We start from the raw sequence: 22,110 nt of genomic DNA on the forward strand, positions 1-22,110 counted from the left end.
GTCCCTAATTCAAATATATAAAAGCAGTCTACTTCCCCCTACATAAAAAAACAAAACAACCCCCTCACCCCCCAAAAAACCCTCTTTTTTAAAAATTCTCCTTCAAATTGGAAATCCAAGTTCTTGATCTTAAGAGGGGCAATTGTTTTCTAGTTGGTTGCATTAAAGCAGTTTTTATAAACTTTATTAGTTGCACTAAAATCCATTATTATGCAGTCAGCATAATGCAAATCAGTAGAATGCTGGCTGTCTAGATAATTACTTTTGAGAGCTCTAATCCAGATAAGAACATAAGAAAAGCCATGCTGGTGCAGACCAAGGTTCATGGAGCCCAGCCTCCTATTTCAGACAGTGGTAACCAGTAGATCCCAAAAAGCAGATCCATTTCCCAGAGCTTTCCTCCAGAGATGAACGATTGACTCTTCCAAATCCACATGACTTATTTGTTTTTAGGATTTTTCCCCAGGGAACTTGTTCAAACCTTGTTAATTTTATTGTCAGTCACCTTGGCTACATTTTCAGGCAACAGAGTCCATAGTTTAATTATACACTGCATGAAGAAACACTTTCTGCAACTTGTTTTCAGTCTGGTGATCATTGGTTTCATGGCGTGTCCACTTAGTTTTGTGGTATTCAACAAGCTGTATAACCGATTCCTATTTAAACATTCCACCCCCTCACAATTTTTCAAACATCTATCATCTCCTTTTCAGTTGTCTCCCCAAAGTTCAAGAACACAAACCTGCTTAGCCTCTCTGCATAAGGAAGGTGTTCTATCGTCTTTGTCAGCCTTCTGTGAATTTTTTCTAGTTGCCCTATATCCTTTTTGAAATAATGGAGGTTCTCCATGGACAGCAGAATAAATTAGCAACACACGTGGATGATATCAGAGCCTAGAAGAGTTTAGAAAAGCTCTGGAAATGTGCAATTGCTCCCTCCTGTGAGATCTTTACTTTTCCCATCCAGTTTTTCTTCTGTCACTGGCAAGACAAGAACTGATCTCTTTCATTTGCTGTTATGCAAAAATTGAAGCTAAAAAGGGGAATCACCCCCCCCCCCCCCCCAACTTCATCACTGTTGCCAGCCTAAGAGGACCGTTTTCAGCTTCATTGGGCTGTTTTTCAAGCACCTGTGGAGCTCAACACAGTTTCAACCTGCACATTCCCTTCCACGGTGCCATCTGTTGGTATCGACAGGGTGGGTAAATTTCAGACCCTCCAGGCCTAATTAGACACCGTGGTCCTTGAAATTTATTTCTGCACTTTACTCTTTCAAAGTAAGGCAGTTACATACATTTCATCAAGGTAAAATCTCATCTCTCGGTGCACCTCATGGAAGATGACTGTTATGGCTTGACCTACCTTTTTGGCACAGGCATGATAGTAGGTACTTTCTCCTCCTTTTTATTCCCCCCTGCCCCCCCCCCCAAAAAAATGTATACCCAAAACACGGTATGGAAGATGGAAATATGTTCACAAATCCAGTTCAGCTTGTTGCACTGTAGAAGTGAAACATCAGTGTACTAAAGAAGTAAAATAAACTGGAAATACCGTATTGCATATGTCCTTGAGCAACCATGCTTCCTAAGAGCAGTGTAAGCAGGATTCTCATATAAAGCTGAGTCCTGCAAGAACCAGCTTATCTTGTTCTTCTGAATGTTGCTTATTGGATTTAATTGAGGGCTAAAGGTGTGGGTGTTTTTTTTTTTTTTTAATTCTTGCATGGATTGTTTGTATTTTAGAGGTGCTGAATGCAGCATCTTATTCTACATCTGTAATCTATTCCTTTTTGCTTACTTTGCTGATCACCTTCATCAGTAGCTGTTTTGTGATGGTTTATTGCAGGAAAGTTGTATGGGCGAGGCTCTACTGATGATAAAGGTCCAGTTCTGGCATGGCTAAATAGCATTGAAGCTTATCAGAAGACCTCACAGGTACAATTCAGCTAGCCTGATTCATGTTTTTCTGCTGCTTTGTAAGTACTCAGCAGTTCAAAGGTTTTGTTTTAATTGTTGTCAAAGATCATCTCTAGGTATCTTGGAGGACTTTACCCAGCCCGCTATCAGCAGTGGTGTTATTCAAATGTAACTTATTTTTCTTTTTAATTAGTAATGTCAGTGCTTTTTTTTTGGTAGGAAAAAAGGTACCAGTACTCAATATGGATAACCTTAGGGGCAGGGGCAGAATCTGACTCCATCCCTTCAGTAGCCACACACCTGTTTATATGCACCATAGCTAGTAAAAGAGATCACTGAAAATATTACACCAGTATAGGAGAAGAAAAATAGCTTGTCATTTTTTTCATTATAAATCATTTCTGTAAGCTGGCACTGCTCCAGTATACCCAAAATGACAGAAACCAAATTAGCACACAGACCAGGAATTAGAACAGTATTGCCAAATATGAAACACAATACGTTATCAAAATCTCAGAACCTAACAGATCCATATTCAGACACTTGGGCCTTTGCAGTCACACATGCAGAACAGATAGCTCCTCCTCAAATACAGGCAAAAATTAACCTGAAATCCTAAGAAGCAAAACTCTGCATGAAGCACACTACGAGAAAGAAACATGTTAACTCCTATACAGTGTAAAATAAGACAGATGTAAATTCTCATATTGGACATATTCCAAACACTAAAATGAAAATAAAATTATTTTTCTACCTTTGTCGTCTGGTGACTTTGTTTTTCTGATCATGTTGGTCCCAGTATCTGATTTTGCTGCTCTCTATCTGTTCTCTTGACTCCGTTTCCAGGGCCTCCTGTCCATTTATTTCTTTACTTTCCTCCTTTCTTCTTCATTTCTTGCCCTACATCCATAAGTAAAAACTGAGTCCTCTGCAGACTTGACTGGAAGAGTTAGAGTGGATCTAGCTTTTGACTGTTTTCACCATCCATGTGCATTTTTTTCTCCTCTCGTCCCTTTCCCTCATCTCCATCCATGTGCATCTTCTTTTCTCTTCCCTCCCCTCCATCTATGTCCAGCATTTCTCCTTTCTCCCATCCCTTGCATCTATGTGCAGCATTTTTATCTTCCCCTCCATCCCTACATAAGTATTGCCATACTGGGAAAGACCAAAGGTCCATCAAGCCCAGTATCCTGTTTCCAACAGTGGCCAATCCAGGTCACAAATATCTGGCAAGATCCCCAAAAAGCCCAAAACATTCTATACTGCTTATCCCAGAAATAGTGGATTTTCCCCAAATCCATTTAATAATGGTCTATGGACTTTTCCTTTAGGAAGCCATCCAAACCTTTTTTAAACTCCGCTAAGCTAATCGCCTTTACCACATTCTCTGGCAACGAACTCCAGAGTTTAATTACACGAGTGAAGAAACCTTTTCTCCGATTCGTTTTAAATTTACTACATTGTAGCCTCATCGCATGCCCTCTAGTCCTAGTATTTTTGGAAAGCGTAAACAGACGCTTCACATCTACCCGTTCAACTCCACTCATTTATTTTATAGACCTCTTTCATATCTCCCCTCAGCCGCCTTTTCTCCCTGTGCATCTCTTTCCTCTCTCTTCCGTCCCCTCCATCCATGTCCAGCGATTCTCCTCTCTTCCCTGTCCACCCCTCCATCCATCCATGTCCAGCAGTTCTCTCTCTCCTGCTTTCCTCTCCATCCATGTCTAGGTGAAGATGTGATTCCATGTGCCCCAATGAATGGAGAGTTTAATTGTACTTCCAATATTTATAATACCAGGCTTCCCAAGGCAGATTACAACAACAGTTAAGATGAACCCATCAAGAAACAGGTTATCCTCATCCTCACTGAAATTTTGCCATCTGTATTGTATAGGACAGTGTAGAAAAATGAGCACAAAATACATAGTTTATAGCTGCTGTTTCTTTATTTCTACATATGGGAAGCTTTCAAATAAATTAAAAAGCTGTCCAATGAGTTAAAAAAATAATCTTTTCTCCTCCATCTTTGAAGGCACTGTCCATCCAACTAGAACAGCTTTAAACTTTTCACAGATGGACCAGGCATAGGCAGTCCCTTATTTCTAATTATCTTTTTGCTATTGTTTTCAATAGCGCTTGGAATTGTTTTGGGTGAAGCAGTGTGATAGGCTCACCCCGTCAACTGTCTCCCGCTTTTTTAACCTCCACTCTAGAGTCCAGGATGTCTCTCTCCTGCGCCCCCACCCCCTGTGACCGGGTCAAGTGAAGATTTCCTCCCTCCCCATGTCTCTCTTCTGCGCCCCCCTCCCTTGCCAGCATTGCTAAACTTTTCTTCATGCATCCCCCCTACCACGTACATTTCAAAATGATTTTCCCTCTCTGAGCGCTAACAGCAGCAGCGTTCCACATTCAGCTGCCTGCCCTGCGTTGTCTCAGGAGTCCTTCTTTCTCTCTGCTGCGCTCCGCCCCCTTTGCTGTAACTTCCTGTTTCCGCAGGGGCGCGGCAGAGAGATTCCTGGGCTGATGCAGGACAGGCAGCTGACTGTGAAACACTTTTTCTGTTAGTGCTTCGAAGTTGAATTGGAACAGGTATGGGAATGGAGGTCGGGAGAGAAGCTTAGGATAATACTGTCAATGGCAGAAGCAGCGACGAGAGAGAGAGCGAGTGCAGCTCAAAGTCAGGACAGCTGAAAAAAGGTGTCGGTACGCCGTACTGGCACATACCAGCACAAAAAAAAGCCCTGAGTAATGTAATAGTTGAGTGGAAAAGTTGCTCCTATAGATTATTAGATTTTATATACTGCCTTTCTATGGTACAGCTGACATGGTTTCCATATTGCATTCAGGTATTATTGATTACAAGCACCAACTAGGGAGATGGTGTAATTTGCAAAGTTTTTAAATTGAAGAAATTGAAGCAGTCTTGGGCAACTCCTTTTTTGGCGGGGCAATAATTGAGAATAGGTGTGCCATAATGGGTCAGACCAAAGATCCACTGAGCCCAATACCTGTTTGATAACTAGCTAATTTGGTTTGCAAGTACCAAGCAGAATTGCAAAGAGAATATCTGCTGAGTCTCGGTTTGTTGGGGGGGGACAGTAGCTATCTAAATCTACATGGTTTATGAACTCTTCCTCCATAAGCTTGTTTGAACCCCTTTTAACGTAGCTATCTCAACTGCCTTTTTCACATCTTCCAGTAAAAGGAGTCCATAGCTTAACTGATGTTGTTGCATAACTTTCCCTTTTTATTGTGCTACCTATTTAGTTTCATGGAGTGTCCTCTACTCTTAGGAATAGTTGTTTCTCAGAGGACAATAGGAATAGTTGTTTCTCAGAGGACAAGCAGGCCATGTTCTCACATGCAGGGCCGCCGAAAAGGGGGGGGGGGCAACATTCCCCAGGCCCAGCGCTGGCAAAGTTTTGAGGGAGCAGAAGCTTTTTCCTGCTTCTGGGTCTGTTTGTCTTCTACTGCTGTGTGCCAGGACCTGGATGATTGCAGCTATTATCACTGAGATTTAAATTGGCACTGAAATCTCAGTGATAATAGCTGTGATAATGTTTAGAGTAAACTAGAATAAACTAGATCTGAGTATAGTATCAGGCTCTTTATCCATTATTTATAAATTTACCCATGATTTATACATTTACTAGACTTTGAGCCCGTAAAAACGGGCTATTATAGGAAGGGGGGGTTGAAAGGCCCGCCCCCACCGCCGAGTTCGCCGCTGCCCCTCCCCCTCTGAGTTCGCGCCCCCCCACCGAGCCGTCACCACCCACCTTCCACCCGGCTGGGCCCTCGCTCCGCTATTGAAACAGCGAGGGTCCGGGAACGCAGCGCTGAGCTGCCGACGTCGGCCTTCGTTCTTCTTCTCTGCCTGTCCCGCCCTCGTGTGACGTAACGTCGTCGAGGGCGGGACAGAGGCAGAGAAGAAGAAGGAAGGGCGATGTCGGCAGCTCAGCAGAGCTCAGTGCTGCGTTCCCGGACCCTCGCTGTTTCAATAGTGGAGCGAGGGCCCGACCGGGTAGAAGGTGGGTGGCGGCGGCGACTCGGGTGGGGGGAGCGTTAGACGGCGGTGTCCCTCCCTCAGCAATGCGCAGTACAGACCCTCTGTGTTCCGCCCCCCGTCATCACGTATTGACGTGGGGGCGGGGCAGAGAAGGTCTCTACTGCGCATTTGCGAGTGAGTACGGTCACTCGCCGTTTATATGTTTGATAGACGCATTGAGAGCCTAGAGTAGTATATACATTCCTAGAACTGATGATATAGGAAGGTAGAGATAAGTGAGTGGTGTGAAAAGTGTGCATGTGGTTGATTGAGAAATGTGATAGGATTGACCTTGTAACTAAATATTTACATATTTTCCTTTAGGTTAAGGGTTTACCACTATTTATGTGATAGCACTGGTTTTGTTTGCTCACGTTATATTTTAAGAAAAAATCTTTTGGAGACGTTCAGTGATCGAGAAACTTGTCCACCCTTAGAAGCAGAATTTACCTTTGAGTTCTTCTTCGCTTGGATGAGTTAACACTCTGAGAACCTCTCCTTCACTCATAAAAGTTCTTTTGCTTTTTGTGGTCAGTCCTTTCACATTTCTCTATAAGATAGAAATTATACAATAAATCTCAAAAACAAACCAGAGTACTACCAGGGAAATTATTGGAATTATATCTTGGGGGTCATAACATTCTAACATGGGTCTAATTTAGGGAGGTTCCAGTAATATTTACACAATATTGAATAAACATATCAACCAATTCATAGTTTTAAAATTAAAATAAAATTAAATAGTGACAACAGAAAGGAGAAGAAAATAAAAATATAAAAGAAACAGCAAATAAAAACATATTATCAATGAGCCATGCTCTTACACCTTCACAGGAAAATACCCTTTGCAAAATCTCTTCAAAGATTTCACCCAGCAAACATTTGATCACTTATACACACAGAATTAATCTACAAGCTTTTTTCCCCCCAAGTTTTAAGAACAATTTCTCAAACTGATAACTTGCTGATCCTGCTCATCCAATGTCAGAAGCAGCTTTTGCTATCACCAGTCTGTCAGATAAATTTGTTTGAAAGGATATCAGGCTTGGCATTTCCTCTTCTGTGTTTAAATTTTGGTTGTCTTTTCTACCTTTATGTCGACGTTGGTTTCCTGGAGCTGGGTAAGTGACAACGGGCCACAAAATGGCATCCTAATTCTTAGTTCTTCACTGCCTTAATTCTTTTAAAAAATGAACTGGACATGAAGGCACTACTGGTTAAGTGACTCAGATTGGGGTGAAGACTTGAACATGTCTCTGTAACGCTGTGTTGTTGGTCAGTCCTCAAGTTTTAGTTCATGAAGTAGAAATGTACAGAAGAAATCTTACAAATCCTGTGCATGTTTATGAATAACGAATGAGATCTAACTTCTTGTGTTTAAGGAGCTGCCGGTTAACCTCAAGTTCTGCCTAGAAGGTATGGAAGAGTCTGGCTCAGAAGGCCTGGATGACTTGATCTTTTCTAGGAAAGACACGTTCTTCAAAGATGTGGATTATGTTTGTATTTCTGATAATTACTGGCTGGGCAAAAACAAACCCTCCATTACATATGGCTTAAGGGGCATCTGCTACTTCTTTATTGAGGTAATCTTTTGAAATAATTTCATAACAAATGTGTTGGTTCTCAATATCAGTTGGTATGTTGACCTGAGCTACGTATTTCATGCTGGGAATAGCAGCATACAGTGGGCCTGGTTTGTAAGGGGGGGGAGGAGTTTCCATTTTATTTAACTTTAAAATTGATGGTTTGTCCCACTGTAGGTATAGTAGGAGAAAATCCTTGATGAAACGGGTTCATACTTGTTACCATCTTCATTCTTTTGGGGGAAATTTAACTGGACCCATAGTCTAAACTTCTCCACCATTACTCCTGTACATGGTCTTTGAAAATTGCCCGAGAGAGTGCATTTCTCTGGGAATACTTTTTATTTTCACAGGGGAAAAAAGTAAAGCATATAGGTGCAAATCTTTGGAAACTGAATTTGTGCTTCCCTCCACTGACCTAAACATGCCTACCTTTTCATTCATGTAAAAGCATGTACATACTGGGGCCAGTCGTAGCTCTAGGCAGACTAGGCATTTGCCTAGGGTGGCATAAGAAGATGCTGGATGTGGAGGGAGGGAGGAAATTTTTGAGGACTGGATGGTTAGGAGGGGTGAAATCTAAGTGGAGAGAGAAAAAGAAAAAAAGCTGACAGTGAAAGAATAACATCAGATAAATGTAGGGGGAAGGAAACAAAGTGATGGCAGGAGGAGAGAAAAATGACAAATGAACAGGAGACCTTGGAAACAGAAGTAAGAGAAGGCAGATGAAAACAAACTAGAAACTGGGGAGTGAGACTATTAGCAATATAAAATGGTGAGACAACAAAGTTTAGAAATTTTTATTTTTCATTTAGGTTTTACAAAGCGGTAGCCATCCAATGAAGCAATTTGATGATGTGAGGCATGAGATGGCACCCATCCCCAATGTGAAGAAGTCCATTCAGTTTCCATGGGCTTCTTCGCATTCAGAGCACACTAATCAGTAGTGCCACTTCGTAAAAGGCGTTACTTCTCTGGTGTTGCACTACATGTAGAGTGTGTGGTTTTCTTGGAGTTTTGGTTTAATTTTTGTTTTCGTATTACTGTGTTTAGTTTGTGGTAATTCTGTATTTGGTGAGGTTGTGTGACTGAGGCTAGGTATTTTGTTAACATGGAGTTTCTGTATAAGAATCTGGAGTAGTTTGGCTTGTTAGGTTTTTTTTTTCCTAGTAGTTAAATTGATGTCCTAGAACCTGGTGTGTGTTTTTGTTTTGTTTTATGTTTTTATTAGTGTTACCCTTTTCTGGATAGGCTCCTTTTTTCAGTTCAAATCCTAAGTGACTTTGTAGGGTTTTGTATTACTTCATAATATGCTTGGTACTAGAAAGAGTTTATGTTGCTGCTGTTCAGATGAAACCAGAACTTGGCTTTTGTATTTTGGTATGGTGCTTTTTATGGAGGAAATATCCTTGGTTTGGTCTTCACCCATTGTTTAGAGAAGGTACTTCTGTGAATGTGGATGCAGAATATATGTCTACATGATCATCGAATGTCCAGGGTAAGGTGTCACACTTTGTAGCCTAGAGGCAGTTAATAAATCCCAATAAATAATAGCAAAAATTGTAGTTAGTATTTTTTTTTTTAAATAAGTATAATCAGTAATTTGGAAAATGTTACAGGTATTTAGCTTGGGATATAAGTTGCATTCTCTTATTTTTTTTTTTCTCCCTTGGGGTAACTTCTAGCCAGTGAGAGGGGAGACCCCTCCTTCCCCACTCCCTTTTTGGGTGGATTGGGGATGGGCGCTATCTCATTCCTCACATCCTGCAGCAGAATGCCGTGAGCCACTCCTAGGTGGGAAAAGCTTACAGCTGAAGTTTTATTTAGGGTGAAGGGTTATGGATTCGATATACCGCCATTTTGTGGTACAATCAAAGCGGTTTACATTTATTACATTCAGGTACTTTCTCTGTCCCTAGTGGACAATTGATAACCTTTGGGCAGACCAGGCCCTAGTACATACTTTTAGTGGGATATGGAATGGGCAATTTTTAGAGTATCTATTTGGGTAAGTTGGGATTTACTGAGATAAATGACTCGTAACAATTGCATCCTCTATATTTCTTAATGATGCTGTCTCCATGACATGTTAGATGTTGCAAGAAAAAGCCTATTACAGACTCAAGTAAGCATTTAGAAACTGTATATATTACAATCAAAGTGCAGCCCTGTAACTCCCAAGCCACAATTATCCTTACCAAAAATTGTTTGATGTCCCCAAGTCCCATTTTTCCCTTTGTGAGCCTGTTGTATATAAAGTGTCCGGTTCATGTACAGTTTTACAATGTACATGCAATCTAGTTAGGTGTCCCTGCTTGTTCTGTCTTTTTTTTGTTGTTAATAATAAATGTCCAGCTGTGTTACACAGTAACAATGTAAGAGCTTTCTCTTCTTGACTTAATATGTGTCTGAGAACATGCATGTGGATCTTCTCTGTAAGTTGTTCTTGTTATTAAGGTATACGAATGGATTTAGTATGTGCTAAATACATCACAGCCCATTCTATCCCTATGGGCTGCATGGCACTTAGCACACACTAATTCACTAGTGTGGGCCAAATCCATTAACACACCTTGGTAAAAGGACCCCTAAACAAGTACAGAGGTGATGGTTACTGCTGTAGCTCTAGAAACAGATTTTGCTCATTTATGGGCCTATTATTATGAGATGTGCTGCCTTTGGAGCCCCATTAGGAAATGAGCATACTCTTTCTTTTTAGGGAAAAAAAATCAAGCTGTCTTCTTTTAATGTCATAGATTTTACAAACTGCTTCATTGGATTGCATGTTTTGTGTTTTTTTTAACTATTCTGTTTTATCGCTAAGTGTAATTGAATCTGTATCTTTGTGTTCATATAAGCCACAATAGGCATTCTCTAAGTTAGTGAGTTATAAATTTAATGCAATATTGGTTTGTTGATGTTTGTGTGTGTGTGTGTATGTTGTTGTTGTTGTTGTTGTGTGTTAGCTTTTCTGAGATTTATTTATGTATTATTGTTATTTTTAGCTTTTCTGAGATTCCTGGGTAATCATTTGATATGGGGGCTTGTTGCACAATTAGCTAAGTGTTAGCAAGGGTTCTAACTGACTGACATGCTGTGATCAGTTTCAAGATCAATGGGCAGCAAAAGCAGCTGTCCAAAAAATAAAATATAATAAAATCAGGATGCTCATGGAGTTTTGTTTCATAAAATTAATAGAAATTTCACCCATACCATGTTTTTTTTTAATTTCTAATTGAAACAAATGAAAAGGGATAAATCCCCTAGAGTACTGAAAGCTAATACTGAGACAGCATGTCACAATTTCTGTTTATTAGTACTCCACTTGCATACATATTTGTACAAGCAAGGCTTGCATAAGAATGGGCACTGTAAGGATTAAGATGATATCTGAGCATTTTCCAGCACTTTGCAGGCCTCCTAACAAATGTTCAGTCTTAAAATCCACTAAGAATTTAGGAATGTTGTTTTTTTTAGATGCCAGATTATCCAAAATTTAAGAATACATGCTGAAATATACAATAATGCCATCACCAGTCCCCTTGATTGTCATAGTCCGTGACTGAAAAGTACTGAAAGTAGAACTAAATCACTTCTATGTTTTTATAGATTTGTTTTTATATTTGTTTTGAAAGAGAAATGAATTTGTAATCCCCCTTTTAACCAGGTGGAAGGCAGTAACAAAGATCTTCACTCTGGAGTCTATGGCGGCTCAGTGCATGAAGCCATGACAGATCTCATCGCTTTGATGGGTAAGAAGTGATAGGGTGTTTTCCTGTTTTCTTAGCTTCACCCCCCTGTAAACAACCTACATGTAAACCTGATCTTTTCATTTGCAGGAGTGTGTATGTTTGCAGTTTTGTGTTGGTTTTTTGCAGTTTTGTTTGACATCGGTTGCCTTGTGGATGGGTTTTAATAGACTTGCATTGAATGTTAAAAAAAATTCATGCTGTTCAGTTGTTCCCAAGCCTGATGTTGCTATTAGTATTTCATTTAATGATGAACAGATTTGTCTGTCCTAACGGGTTTGTAGTTTGGGGATACCTCTTGATTATACTCTTAATTATGAAACCTCAAATAATGTTTAAATTTTTTTCTATTGACCTCAACAAATGCCAAATAACATCAAGTACTGCATATTATAGCATTGTATAGCATGTCAGATATTTATAACTATATCCATAGAGCAGAACTCCACACCATCAACAACGACCCAAACAAGTATGCATTCCTTAATATAAACCCCACTACTCTACCCCTTCTTTCGCTCTCATCATGAGTTCTGTAGCTTTTTAGTCCAGTATGGTGCAGTAATTGCTAACCTACAGAAAGTTTAAAATTCTGCTATGAGCTGTGGGTATAAGAGTGGTCCAAACATTTCCCAAATCTTACAAAATAGCGTTCTTGCACAGAAGTAATATCTATAATTCCATATCTCTCCATAGTGAGCAGTTGTATCATTTGAGTTTGCCATAACGCTTAAAGAAGGCAATTGATCCACAAGACCAGAACAGACTTCTTGGCCATCAGAATAGCTTTTCCCAAAAAACTTTTGAAACCTTTTGGAATAGGATGAATTATTTTGTATAGACCAAACCCAGTTGGTAGCACTTCTACTTTACGTTTCCACCGACTCAAATAAAATCTATCAAATGAGTCCAAAACATCACTTCTGGACAGTACCAAAACATATGTCCTAACTTTGCTCCCTCTGCTTTACATTTAGGACAACAATCTTGTCTTTTGAAGTAATGCTTTAAATGCTTATGAGGTGATATGTAGAGACACTCAAAAATTTAGACTGTAGTTCCCACAAGTCCATGTTTTCAGATACTTGTCCCCCACCCCACCCCCCTATTTCAGACTCTTTCCTGTATATGATCAGTTGCAAGCTCAATGTGTAAGTCCTCTAAACACTGTAAAGCAAGTTTGTCAAAATCCACCTCCAACAACATCTCATAAAACACCACACATGATGATATTTAAGAGGTATTTTATATGTAAACAATTTTTATTGGTGATTAGAAAAAGACAAGCAAACAAAGCAAAGGAGACAATGAAGATAATGAAAAAACAACCAACAGACTCGGAGAGTAACTTCTGATGTGAACTCTGAGTCTTTTGGATGTTTTTTCATCATCTTCGTTGTCTCCCTCGCTGTGTTTGTCTGTCTGTTTTGACCTGTGCAAGGGTTTTGTATTCTTCTGTGCTTGTTGATTAGAAAAAGACAAATTCAGCAATACGTATGATGGGAGATCCATACAAAAAGAGGAGTCATAAAACTGTGATCCATTCTTTCAAGAAAACAACACCGTTTTTAAGTAAATTAGTTAAACTATTATTCTCTTTCCCCAAACCCACACCCCCCCTGCACTTACAAAAGCTTATGCCATCCAAATCCTGAACTAGCCATCTGTGAAACTGCAGAGGACCTGGACTCTTATGACCCTTCTGCATCCAGACAGGATATCTAGAACTGCCTTCCCACTCCCCCACCCTCAGAAAAAACCCCCGTTGCCCCACTGAGATCCCCACCAGCTCTCAAAAGAGCATTCAAAATCCCGCTATGCACCCATGGAGAAAGATTGTATATAACGTTCCAAGACCTGGAGAAAAGCCTTGCGCCATGGAGATGATCTAGCTGTAGTTTTCTCCAACAGCATCAATGAGCGAAACTTATTTCACCACGTCCAATAGGAAGAGGAGTCTGCCACTGTCCACACTCACAAACTTATCTTTTTACCTGCAATGCCAGCTTTCTGAAGAAAGACAGGTCCCCTTTACCCTGCAGCACACAGACTTCTTGATGGTCCAAAAGAAACCCCACAGGAGAGACTGGAATAGGAGAGTGAAGAACTCTAAGTATGAAATAACCGCCTTCCAAATAAATTTGTATCTGTGGACATGACCAAAAAGCATGATAAAAGGAGTGAACTCCTGTATTGCATTTCTGACATATAGGGGATTCCGCCCTTCCCATTTTTTAAAAAGCTGTGCCGGAGTTCAATTTGCCCTGTGTATGATACAAAATTGACACTCTCAATAATCCGCATTTAGAGTGATAGAAGGAATTCTCGTAAGTAAGGAAAGCAGCCTCAGAGTGACTGGTGAACATTGCAGATCTTCACACCATCGAGAAGTTAACGGCAACAAATCTCATGGTGGGGACAGTTGCAATAGCAGTTTATGTAAAGTGGAGATCGAAAGACTGTCTTCTATGGCCTTAGCAATTAACTCGTAGAATAGAAGACTGTGAGATGTAGTAAATGTTGTAGGTCCTAGAGAAACAATATATTGAGAGAGTTGCTTGTATACACAGATTTCCTGTATGCGATGCAATGTACCATTCCTCTGTTGAGCCAAAATTCAGCCGCCAATCTGCTTCCATCACATGACTCAAAAGAAGCACCCAAAGGGTACTCAGTCTGAAAAACATTTCCCATACCAGGACTAAAGTACACACTACCACAAATATAAGAAGCCTGAGATATATACTATGCTTCACTTTCAGAGGAAGCTATTTTCTAGCTACCCGACGGAAAAGTAAATGCCAGGGATGAAAATAATTTTGTTGTAAGTAAAGAGGCGTATAATCGTGGCCCTCCTGAATCCAGTCAGCCAAATGACGAAGCAAACGGGCTTGATTAGAGTTTATTAGGCAAGCCAACCCTCCAGTTTTCCAGGACCCAAGTAACTTTTGAAATGGCAATTTCAATTTTGCCCCCCCCCCCCCCCCCCAACATAATTTTATGAGTACCCTCTGCAAGGCCTTAATATCTTCTTTAAAAAAAAAAATTAGGCACAACATTTGCAAAGCATATAACCATGGAGAAAAGCTGGATTCTACCATGCGGACCAAGAGGAAGATCTGTCAACATATCTGAAGTATCTTGTCCACATTTAAGGTGATAAATTTGGAATGTATTAAGTCACGTGGATTCCCAGATATCAAAAAGCCCCTGAAGCCCACTTCAGTGGAAAAGGACCAGACATTGAAGACGGACAAAGTTGTGCTTGAGCAGCCAAAACTAAGGATTTGAAAAATAACTTCAAAGCCGGATAATTCCCATATTCCTAAAACATTTCCATGAGAGCTGGCAGAGGTGAAAGGGATTAACGATATGAACCAATAAGTCATCCACAAAAGCTGAGATTAAGTAGGCCTTATTAACAGGGACCCCATTAACCTCAGGATGATGGTTTCCCAAATTAAGAAATCTAAAGTAAGCACAAATAATAGCGGTGAAAGGGGACAACCATGCCTGGTACCCCTGCAAATAGGAAATGGGCACAAGCTGAATCCATTAACATAAAGCATAGCTTATGGGCTAGAATATAATATCTTTATCACTGACAAAAACAGGCCCCTAAACCCATAATGCTCCAATATGGAAAATAAAAAATCCCATGCCACCTGATCGAACGCCTTCTCTACATTGAAACTTATGAGCAGAGAAGGCATTCCATGGCTCTTAGCCTACTTCAGAGGCAAGATGCTTTGATGCTCTTAGTATCTGAGCATCCCTGAACAAACCCCACCTGGGCCTCAACCAGAGAGGGGAGGACTTTGGCCAGTCTGTTCATAAGTACATAAGTAATGCCATACTGGGAAAAGACCAAGGGTCCATCGAGCCCAGCATCCTGTCCACGACAGCGGCCAATCCAGGCCAAGGGCACCTGGCAAGCTTCCCAAACGTACAAACATTCTATACATGTTATTCCTGGAATTTTGGAGTTTTCCAAGTCCGTTTAGTAGCGGTTTATGGACTTGTCCTTTAGGAAACCGTCCAACCCCTTTTTAAACTCTGCTAAGCTAACCGCCTTCACCACTTTCTCCGGCAACGAATTCCAGAGTTTAATTACACGTTGGGTGAAGAAAATGTTTCTCCGATTTGTTTTAAATTTACTACACTGTAGTTTCATCGCATGCCCCCTAGTCCTAGTATTTTTGGAAAGCGTGAACAGACGCTTCACATCCACCTGTTCCACTCCACTCATTATTTTATATACCTCTATCATGTCTCCCCTCAGCCGTCTCTTCTCCAATATCTTAGCCAACAATTTTAGCTTGAAATTTAAAAGCGAGATAGTTGATAAGACGATAAAAGGGGATCCTGACCTGGCTTGGGCAATACTATCATCTGAGTGACCTGTAAAGAATCAGGTAAATGCTGAGAAGAAAGAATCTAGGTATAAAGTGCGACCAAATGTGGGCCTATAGTTGCAGATAAAAGTTTATAAAATTCAGCCTGAAAGCTATCTAGACCCGATGCTTTACCCAAAGCGCTAGTCTGAATCACAAATTGGACTTCATCTATTGTGATTGGTGTGTTCAGTTGTGTAAGCTGGCAGAGGTTTGGCTCGTTTGCAAAAATTGCTGCTAAAAAGCTAAGTACTCTGTTACTTATAAGTAAAAGTGAAAAGTTCAGGATTTGTTTAAATTGTTAAGTGAAGATTATGTATATTTAAAAGAAAGAAAAGAAAAAACGGATACTATTGGGTAGATCTATGAGGAGTTACACGGCGCCCTAAGTATGTGGGAAGCTGTGCCCGCAAGGGATTGGCTGATGAAGATTCATATAAACAAAAAGTTTCTTTAGTGCAGTTTTGAAAGCAGATTGAATATACTTATAGACTATTAAAGAGTGGATGTTCATGAGATAATTGTGGTATATATGGAATGATCCCCACATCTATAAAATTGGGTCTCTTGATTGCACAAGACTACAAGGCATTTATAATTCTTCTGCTGCATGGGATGGTTGAGTGTGAGCCAAGCCAATTGGCATAATTTTTGACCTTGTTATTGGATAGTTCTGGGTTTTCTTTTTTTCCCTGTTTGGTGTTTATCTAGGATATGGACATTAGTAATAGGATTTATAACTGTACCATTTTAGGAACTTGTATTAGCTTATTTATCTTAGCTAATAAATTCTACCATATTTTTTTCCAGATACTGGGTGTCTATCTCTGTGGCCAGCATATCGGGGAAGGCTATTTAGGCTTGGGGCTGGGGATTGGTGTGCAAGTATCTCGAATCCAACTGTTGCTCACAGGATGTTCAGTCTGCCCCACAAGACCATCGGGCACAGCGGATACTGATAACTGATGCAGCTTGGGACTTTGCGAAGTCCCTGCCTGTTGTTATGGTTGGCATTTAGCTGTCTGTGCTGCTCCTTCCCTCTCCTCCCCCACCCCCACCCCCACCCCACACCCACAAAAGTTGATAACCGCATCTGTTTTTGACTGGGTAACTTTCAAAGCTCCTAACTGGTCTGGGAAAAAGACACAAACTTTGCCTTTCTGCTTACCCATAACTTAAAATATATTAAAATTAGTAAGAGAAACACTGTGCCTCACCATGCCATTACCAACAGCTTGACGACATCTTGGCTAATCCATCCCGGACTATTTGATGTTTACACAAACTTAATAAAGAAAAGCACTGTAGAATCAAGTCAAAAACATTGAAAAAATAAAATGAGGAAATTTTCTAATTGTGCTACCCAACCCAGTAGAAAGGGGAGAGCCAAGTTAAAAATCAGAAGCTGGATTATGTAGAAGAACATAAAACAAGAACAACCCCCAGTTCACAATTTAATCCACATCTTGACCAGCCACAGGTAGCGCCAATCAATTAGTATCTAGCCTCCTCCCAAACCTGTTGTTTTAAAGAAACTTTTCTACATATGTGTGTGATCCTAGCAATATCTGAAGAAAAATCCAGTTTTATGACCTAGAGATTTATAGCTGAAAAATAACCTCAATAAATATTCGGTCTTGTGGAAAAAGGAAACAAAATTAGTGGGTCATTTAAGGTTCTCCAAACAGACTAAGGGGTCCCTTTTTTTTTTTAACCTAAGGAGCCCTAATAGATTTAGTGCGCGCTGTTGATTTAGCATGGGCTGCATAGCATTTAGCCAGCACTGTATCCATTGACGTGCCTTAGTAAAAGGACCCCTAAATGCTCAAGAAATCCTGTGAGATCCAAACTGTCCATAGATAAATGGCCAGAGTCAGGTTGAGAAGTCCCTTCATAACGTCACCACCTCCTTCACATCTTGACTTCTGAGGTATTTAGTGTGCATTTTGAAAGAAGGAGTAATGTGGCCTTAGGAGTTTTCAATACCTCTTCCATATACTTCCTAAACAAATCCTCAGGAAGCAGTATGAGATGCTTTGGAAGATTAAGTTAGACTGCTAAATTCAATTAATTAGCATTTTCCAGCTGTTCTAATTTTCCTCTCAACCAGGTCCTTATTCTTCACTAAGTTTGGACCTTTTGAATCATGGGTGCCACACTTTGTATACCACTTCTCTTGAGACAAAATTATACAGATGAAAGCACAGAAGTCTGATGAGAAACAACTTTTTACAAAGCTACAGTAGACTGGTGTAGATTGGTCAGAGCATCTGACAGTGTGCCCATAGTGCTGCAGACCTGACAAAACTATTTTAATGTTTGAGAAAACAGAGTTAGACTCAGAAGTGACATATATCTTGGTGCTCCTACTAGGGGCGGCCCAAGACAATCTTCCGCCTAAGGCAAGGAATGAACTGCAGCTGCCCTGGCTCCTCTGCCGCTGTCCCCCCGCCAGATTTGACATCTCCCCCCTTCCTTCCCCAAATGTACCTTTTTTGTTTCTTGTTTTTCAAAAGGTGGTGGAGGCAGTGGCAGCAATTCCCATGGGCTGCCCTGCCACTGGTCCTGGCCCCTTTTCTCTACTGTGGTCCACCTCTAAGGAAACAAGAAGTTACGTCAAAGAGGTGAGCCGCAGAACAGAGAAGAGGCCAGGACCAGCGGCAGGACAGCCTGTAGGAATCGCTGCTGCCGCTGTTATCCCTGTCTTAAAAAAAAAAAACAACAACAACAAAAAGGTAAGTTCAAGGAAGGGGGTGGGGGAGATGCCACATCAGGTGGCCTAATGGTGGGGGCCGCTACTGGCTCCTATGATTCTTATATATTAGATTCAGATTGATTTGCTGTCATCCGGAATATCTGATTTTCACTTTTAATTATGCTAGCAGCTGCTGCTGACACCAGCCTTACAGAGTTTTGCACTATGGCAGTTCAACAGTAGAGTCAGGGTAAATGGAAGTAACAAGTAGAGTGGTAGGTAAGATGGAGGAAGAAGAGAAAATAAAAATCAAACTGCTACCACTGTTACCTCTCGGCAGAATAAATAAGTTGAAAAGTGCACACTTAACAGTGTAATAAAAAGGCATGTTTTGCCTTAATTTGCAAAGTTGTTTCTCATGGTGTCAGGGACTGTGTGAGTCTTGTGTGTGTCTGTATGTCTTTGTGCCTATGTATACAAACAGTGCTTATTGAGAGGTTCCATTATTTTGAGCAAAATATGCCTAAATTATCTGTGTTGCTGTGCCCTAATCTGAAGATGGTCAGAGAATGACAGCCTGAAATGAGTTCCTGCTAATGTGCTAGTTTTAAATTATTTTTTCCTGAAGGCACTTTATTTGTTCTGTTCAGGTTCCCTGCTGGACAATAAAGGGAAGATTCTCATCCCTGGCATTTACGAAACAGTTGCTGGTCTCCTGGAAGAAGAGACTGCGTTATATGATAATATTGACTTTGACATACAAGAATATGCAAAAGATATAGGAGTTCATAAACTGCTTCATGACACAAAGGTACTGTGTTCTTTTTTTTTTTTTAATTCATTTTTTTAATTGAAAGTTGCAACACATTGCAAATGTTACACTGAAATGAGCATAATATGCCTACCATGTCTAAATAGCAACACACTTTTGTAATATTATCAAACCTAACCCTCCCATACATAATTCCGTAACATCCCAGTTCCAGAACTGACTCCTGGGAATGGTAATGGGAAACTGAGTAAAAAAAAAAGAAAACTCAGAACTATTATCATTTTGATCACTGCAATCCTACCTACTGTGATGAGCCCCTTGTGACCAAGGGCCCACTCCATCTAATCTCCTCTCTCACTGGAGACTCTGTTGGGATTCTGACCACTTTCTCAGACAGTTGAGGCTTTGATGTGAGTTCCCTGGTTCTCTATAAAATTGTCTGTAGCCTGTTTACTGGGGGCGTATCAACAAGTTCCACCCGGGGTGCTATTACATAGTAACATAGTAAATGACAGCAGAAAAAGACCTGCATGGTCCATCCAGTCTGCCCTACAAGATAAACTCATGTGCTACTTTTTGTGTATACCTTACCTTGATTTGTACCTGTCCTTTTCAGGGCACAGACCGTGTAAGTCTGCCCAGCACTATCCTTGCCTCCCAACCACCAGCCCCGCCTCCCACCACCGGCTCTGGCACAGACCTTATAAGTCTGCCCAGCACTATCTCTGCCACCTTGGTTATACAGGGCATAACTTCTGGATTTTGCCAGTATCTTTTGAAGATACCTTACTCTGAACCTGAACGACTGACAGTCCTGAGTTTAATCAAATTTAAATTAAAACCTGTGGGAAAGCTAATATCAGCCTTGTCGAGCAACTTAGGAATCGATTGGTTGGCAACTCTGCAAAGATGTGGGAGGAAAGAAGAGGCTGGAGGAGAAACTTCAGCTTTAGAAAGAGAAGTGGAAGAATTAATGTGGAGAGTAGAGTAGGGTTATATTTTCCATGACAAGAGGACACCAATAGCCATGCCCCCCACCCCTATGCCACAAAGTCACCTTGACATGCCCCCAAAGAAAGCCCCCTCTACTCACTTTCCATCCATGATCCACCTCCCCTACCTTATCGTTCCCTGGTGGTCTAGTGGCCTCTTTGGGGCAGGAAAAGACCCCACTCTTTCCTGCCCGGCGATGCCGCTTCAAAATGGCTGCCAAGACTTCAAGTGGTGTGACCTTACAAGACTTCTGCAGAAGTCTCACGAAGCCACTGCTTGAAGTCTCAGCTGCCTGCTCAAGCATTTACCACGAGGGTCAGGGGTGTTACACTAGTTCAGTGGTCAGCATGGTGGCTGCAAACTATGAATCAATGGGTGGATAGTTTTACATATGTCCTCTTTCTCATTCATTTCCTCTAAACAGAGGCAGGATGTTGGTCTGGATGAACCTACGATCTACTCGAGTTTGGGCTAATGCGTTCTAAAGCAGGGAAAGCACTTTGTCACACCACCCGCCACAAGCTGCCCTGCACTGGGATAATTCCCCAAAGACACACAGCTAGATACAGTCCTTATTCTGAAGGCTTTCTAACTATTATCATTAACACCACAGCAGGCATCCATACACACATTGCAAAAGTAAACAACAACTTCTACAGAGTACATCCAAAGCTTTAATGTGTTTTTCTCATTTCCATCTTCCAAAATGCCAGGTAGTAGATGTGCAGATCAGCAGGACCCAAAGCAGTCCAAAACAAGTCAGAAACAACACAACTTATACCTAATTGTTCCACCACCCTAAGGATTCACCTTGAGCCAATAGATTGATTTTCCATTGAACATAGTTAACTTGTATGAACTTGGTGGCTAATAGTGTGCTGAACTGGACAATGTTGGCACGTTTAGATTGACTCTGGACTTCTGCATTTCTGCATGAAGGTAGCTTTTCCCTCATTATTCAACATCTGTCTTTTAAATAATGGTAATAAAAAGGCAAGTGCATTTTTATAATATCCCACTGCAATCCACAAAACAAAAGGAGCAAGTTCCCATCTTTTTTTCTTTTGATCTAAGCACAGGAAAAAATTTAAAATGCTGTTTCAACCTAATTCATGTTTAATGTGGGGTATAAATGTCATAAATAAGTTAATAAATAGTAAACTAAAACAGACATCATGTTATGAGAATCAGGTGCTCAACATTCAGAGTTTCTAAGAGAAAACAAATCTTTGCAAGAGTATAACACGTGCTAGGGTGTCCCTATAACCAGCCCCTCCAACTGGCACACTGATTACGATTTATAAAACAAATTACTGCTCAGGGGAGGATACAACTCTCCCCCCTAGGTATCTTATTGGACAAATATGAAGTTTTTGCGTCACACTCCAAGGGGGCTTGGCAGTTCATTAGGAAAGCTAGTATCGTGGGGAAGAAACTTATTCTGAACGCATGGGTGACAGAGGATCCTCCAGAGTATTGGCACTGGAGAAATCACCTGCATGACCTATTACTACTGGAGCGGAGGGCGGTGGGATCGTCCCCGAAACGAAGGAAAGCATTCTTGGAAATATGGGAACCATATATACAAAGGCACGTAGTTTTATATTAAATCGTTTTTGAAGTTTTTTTTTCTTTTCTTTTTCTTCTCCTCTCTCTCCTTCCCCTCTCCTCCTCCTTGACCGTTTGTAGCATGGAGAGAGGCATTCTCATCCTTGTCTTCAAGATCCAGAAGAACTAGTCATTCTCCATTAGAATGCAGGAACATGGGGTGGGGGGGGGGCGGGGAGGGGTTTTGGTAAAAGGGGGGGCTGCGATTGCTAATAAGACGGTACAGTAGAGGCGGCAGCCTTTTATTGAAAAGCCATGGTCTTTTAGAGTTCTGCAGCATGGATAGACTCCTCCCCATGTTATATGTAGGATTATGTTCGGAAGAGTTAGTGGGGGGGGGGGGGGGTGATAGA

General features: G+C 40.9%; 1 protein-coding gene across 1 annotated transcript in view; it reads left to right on the forward strand.

The window, feature by feature from the left end:
* Positions 1-22,110, forward strand: part of LOC115475702 (cytosolic non-specific dipeptidase-like) — a 59,346-nt gene that overhangs the window by 26,269 nt on the left and 10,967 nt on the right. The window contains 4 exon segments of the mRNA XM_030211625.1: positions 1,845-1,933; positions 7,346-7,546; positions 11,214-11,298; positions 19,035-19,195. Coding sequence (XP_030067485.1) covers positions 1,845-1,933; positions 7,346-7,546; positions 11,214-11,298; positions 19,035-19,195 — 536 coding nt within the window.

The sequence above is a fragment of the Microcaecilia unicolor genome, chromosome 1, assembly GCF_901765095.1.
Source record: "Microcaecilia unicolor chromosome 1, aMicUni1.1, whole genome shotgun sequence".
Taxonomy (NCBI): Eukaryota; Metazoa; Chordata; class Amphibia; order Gymnophiona; family Siphonopidae; genus Microcaecilia; species Microcaecilia unicolor.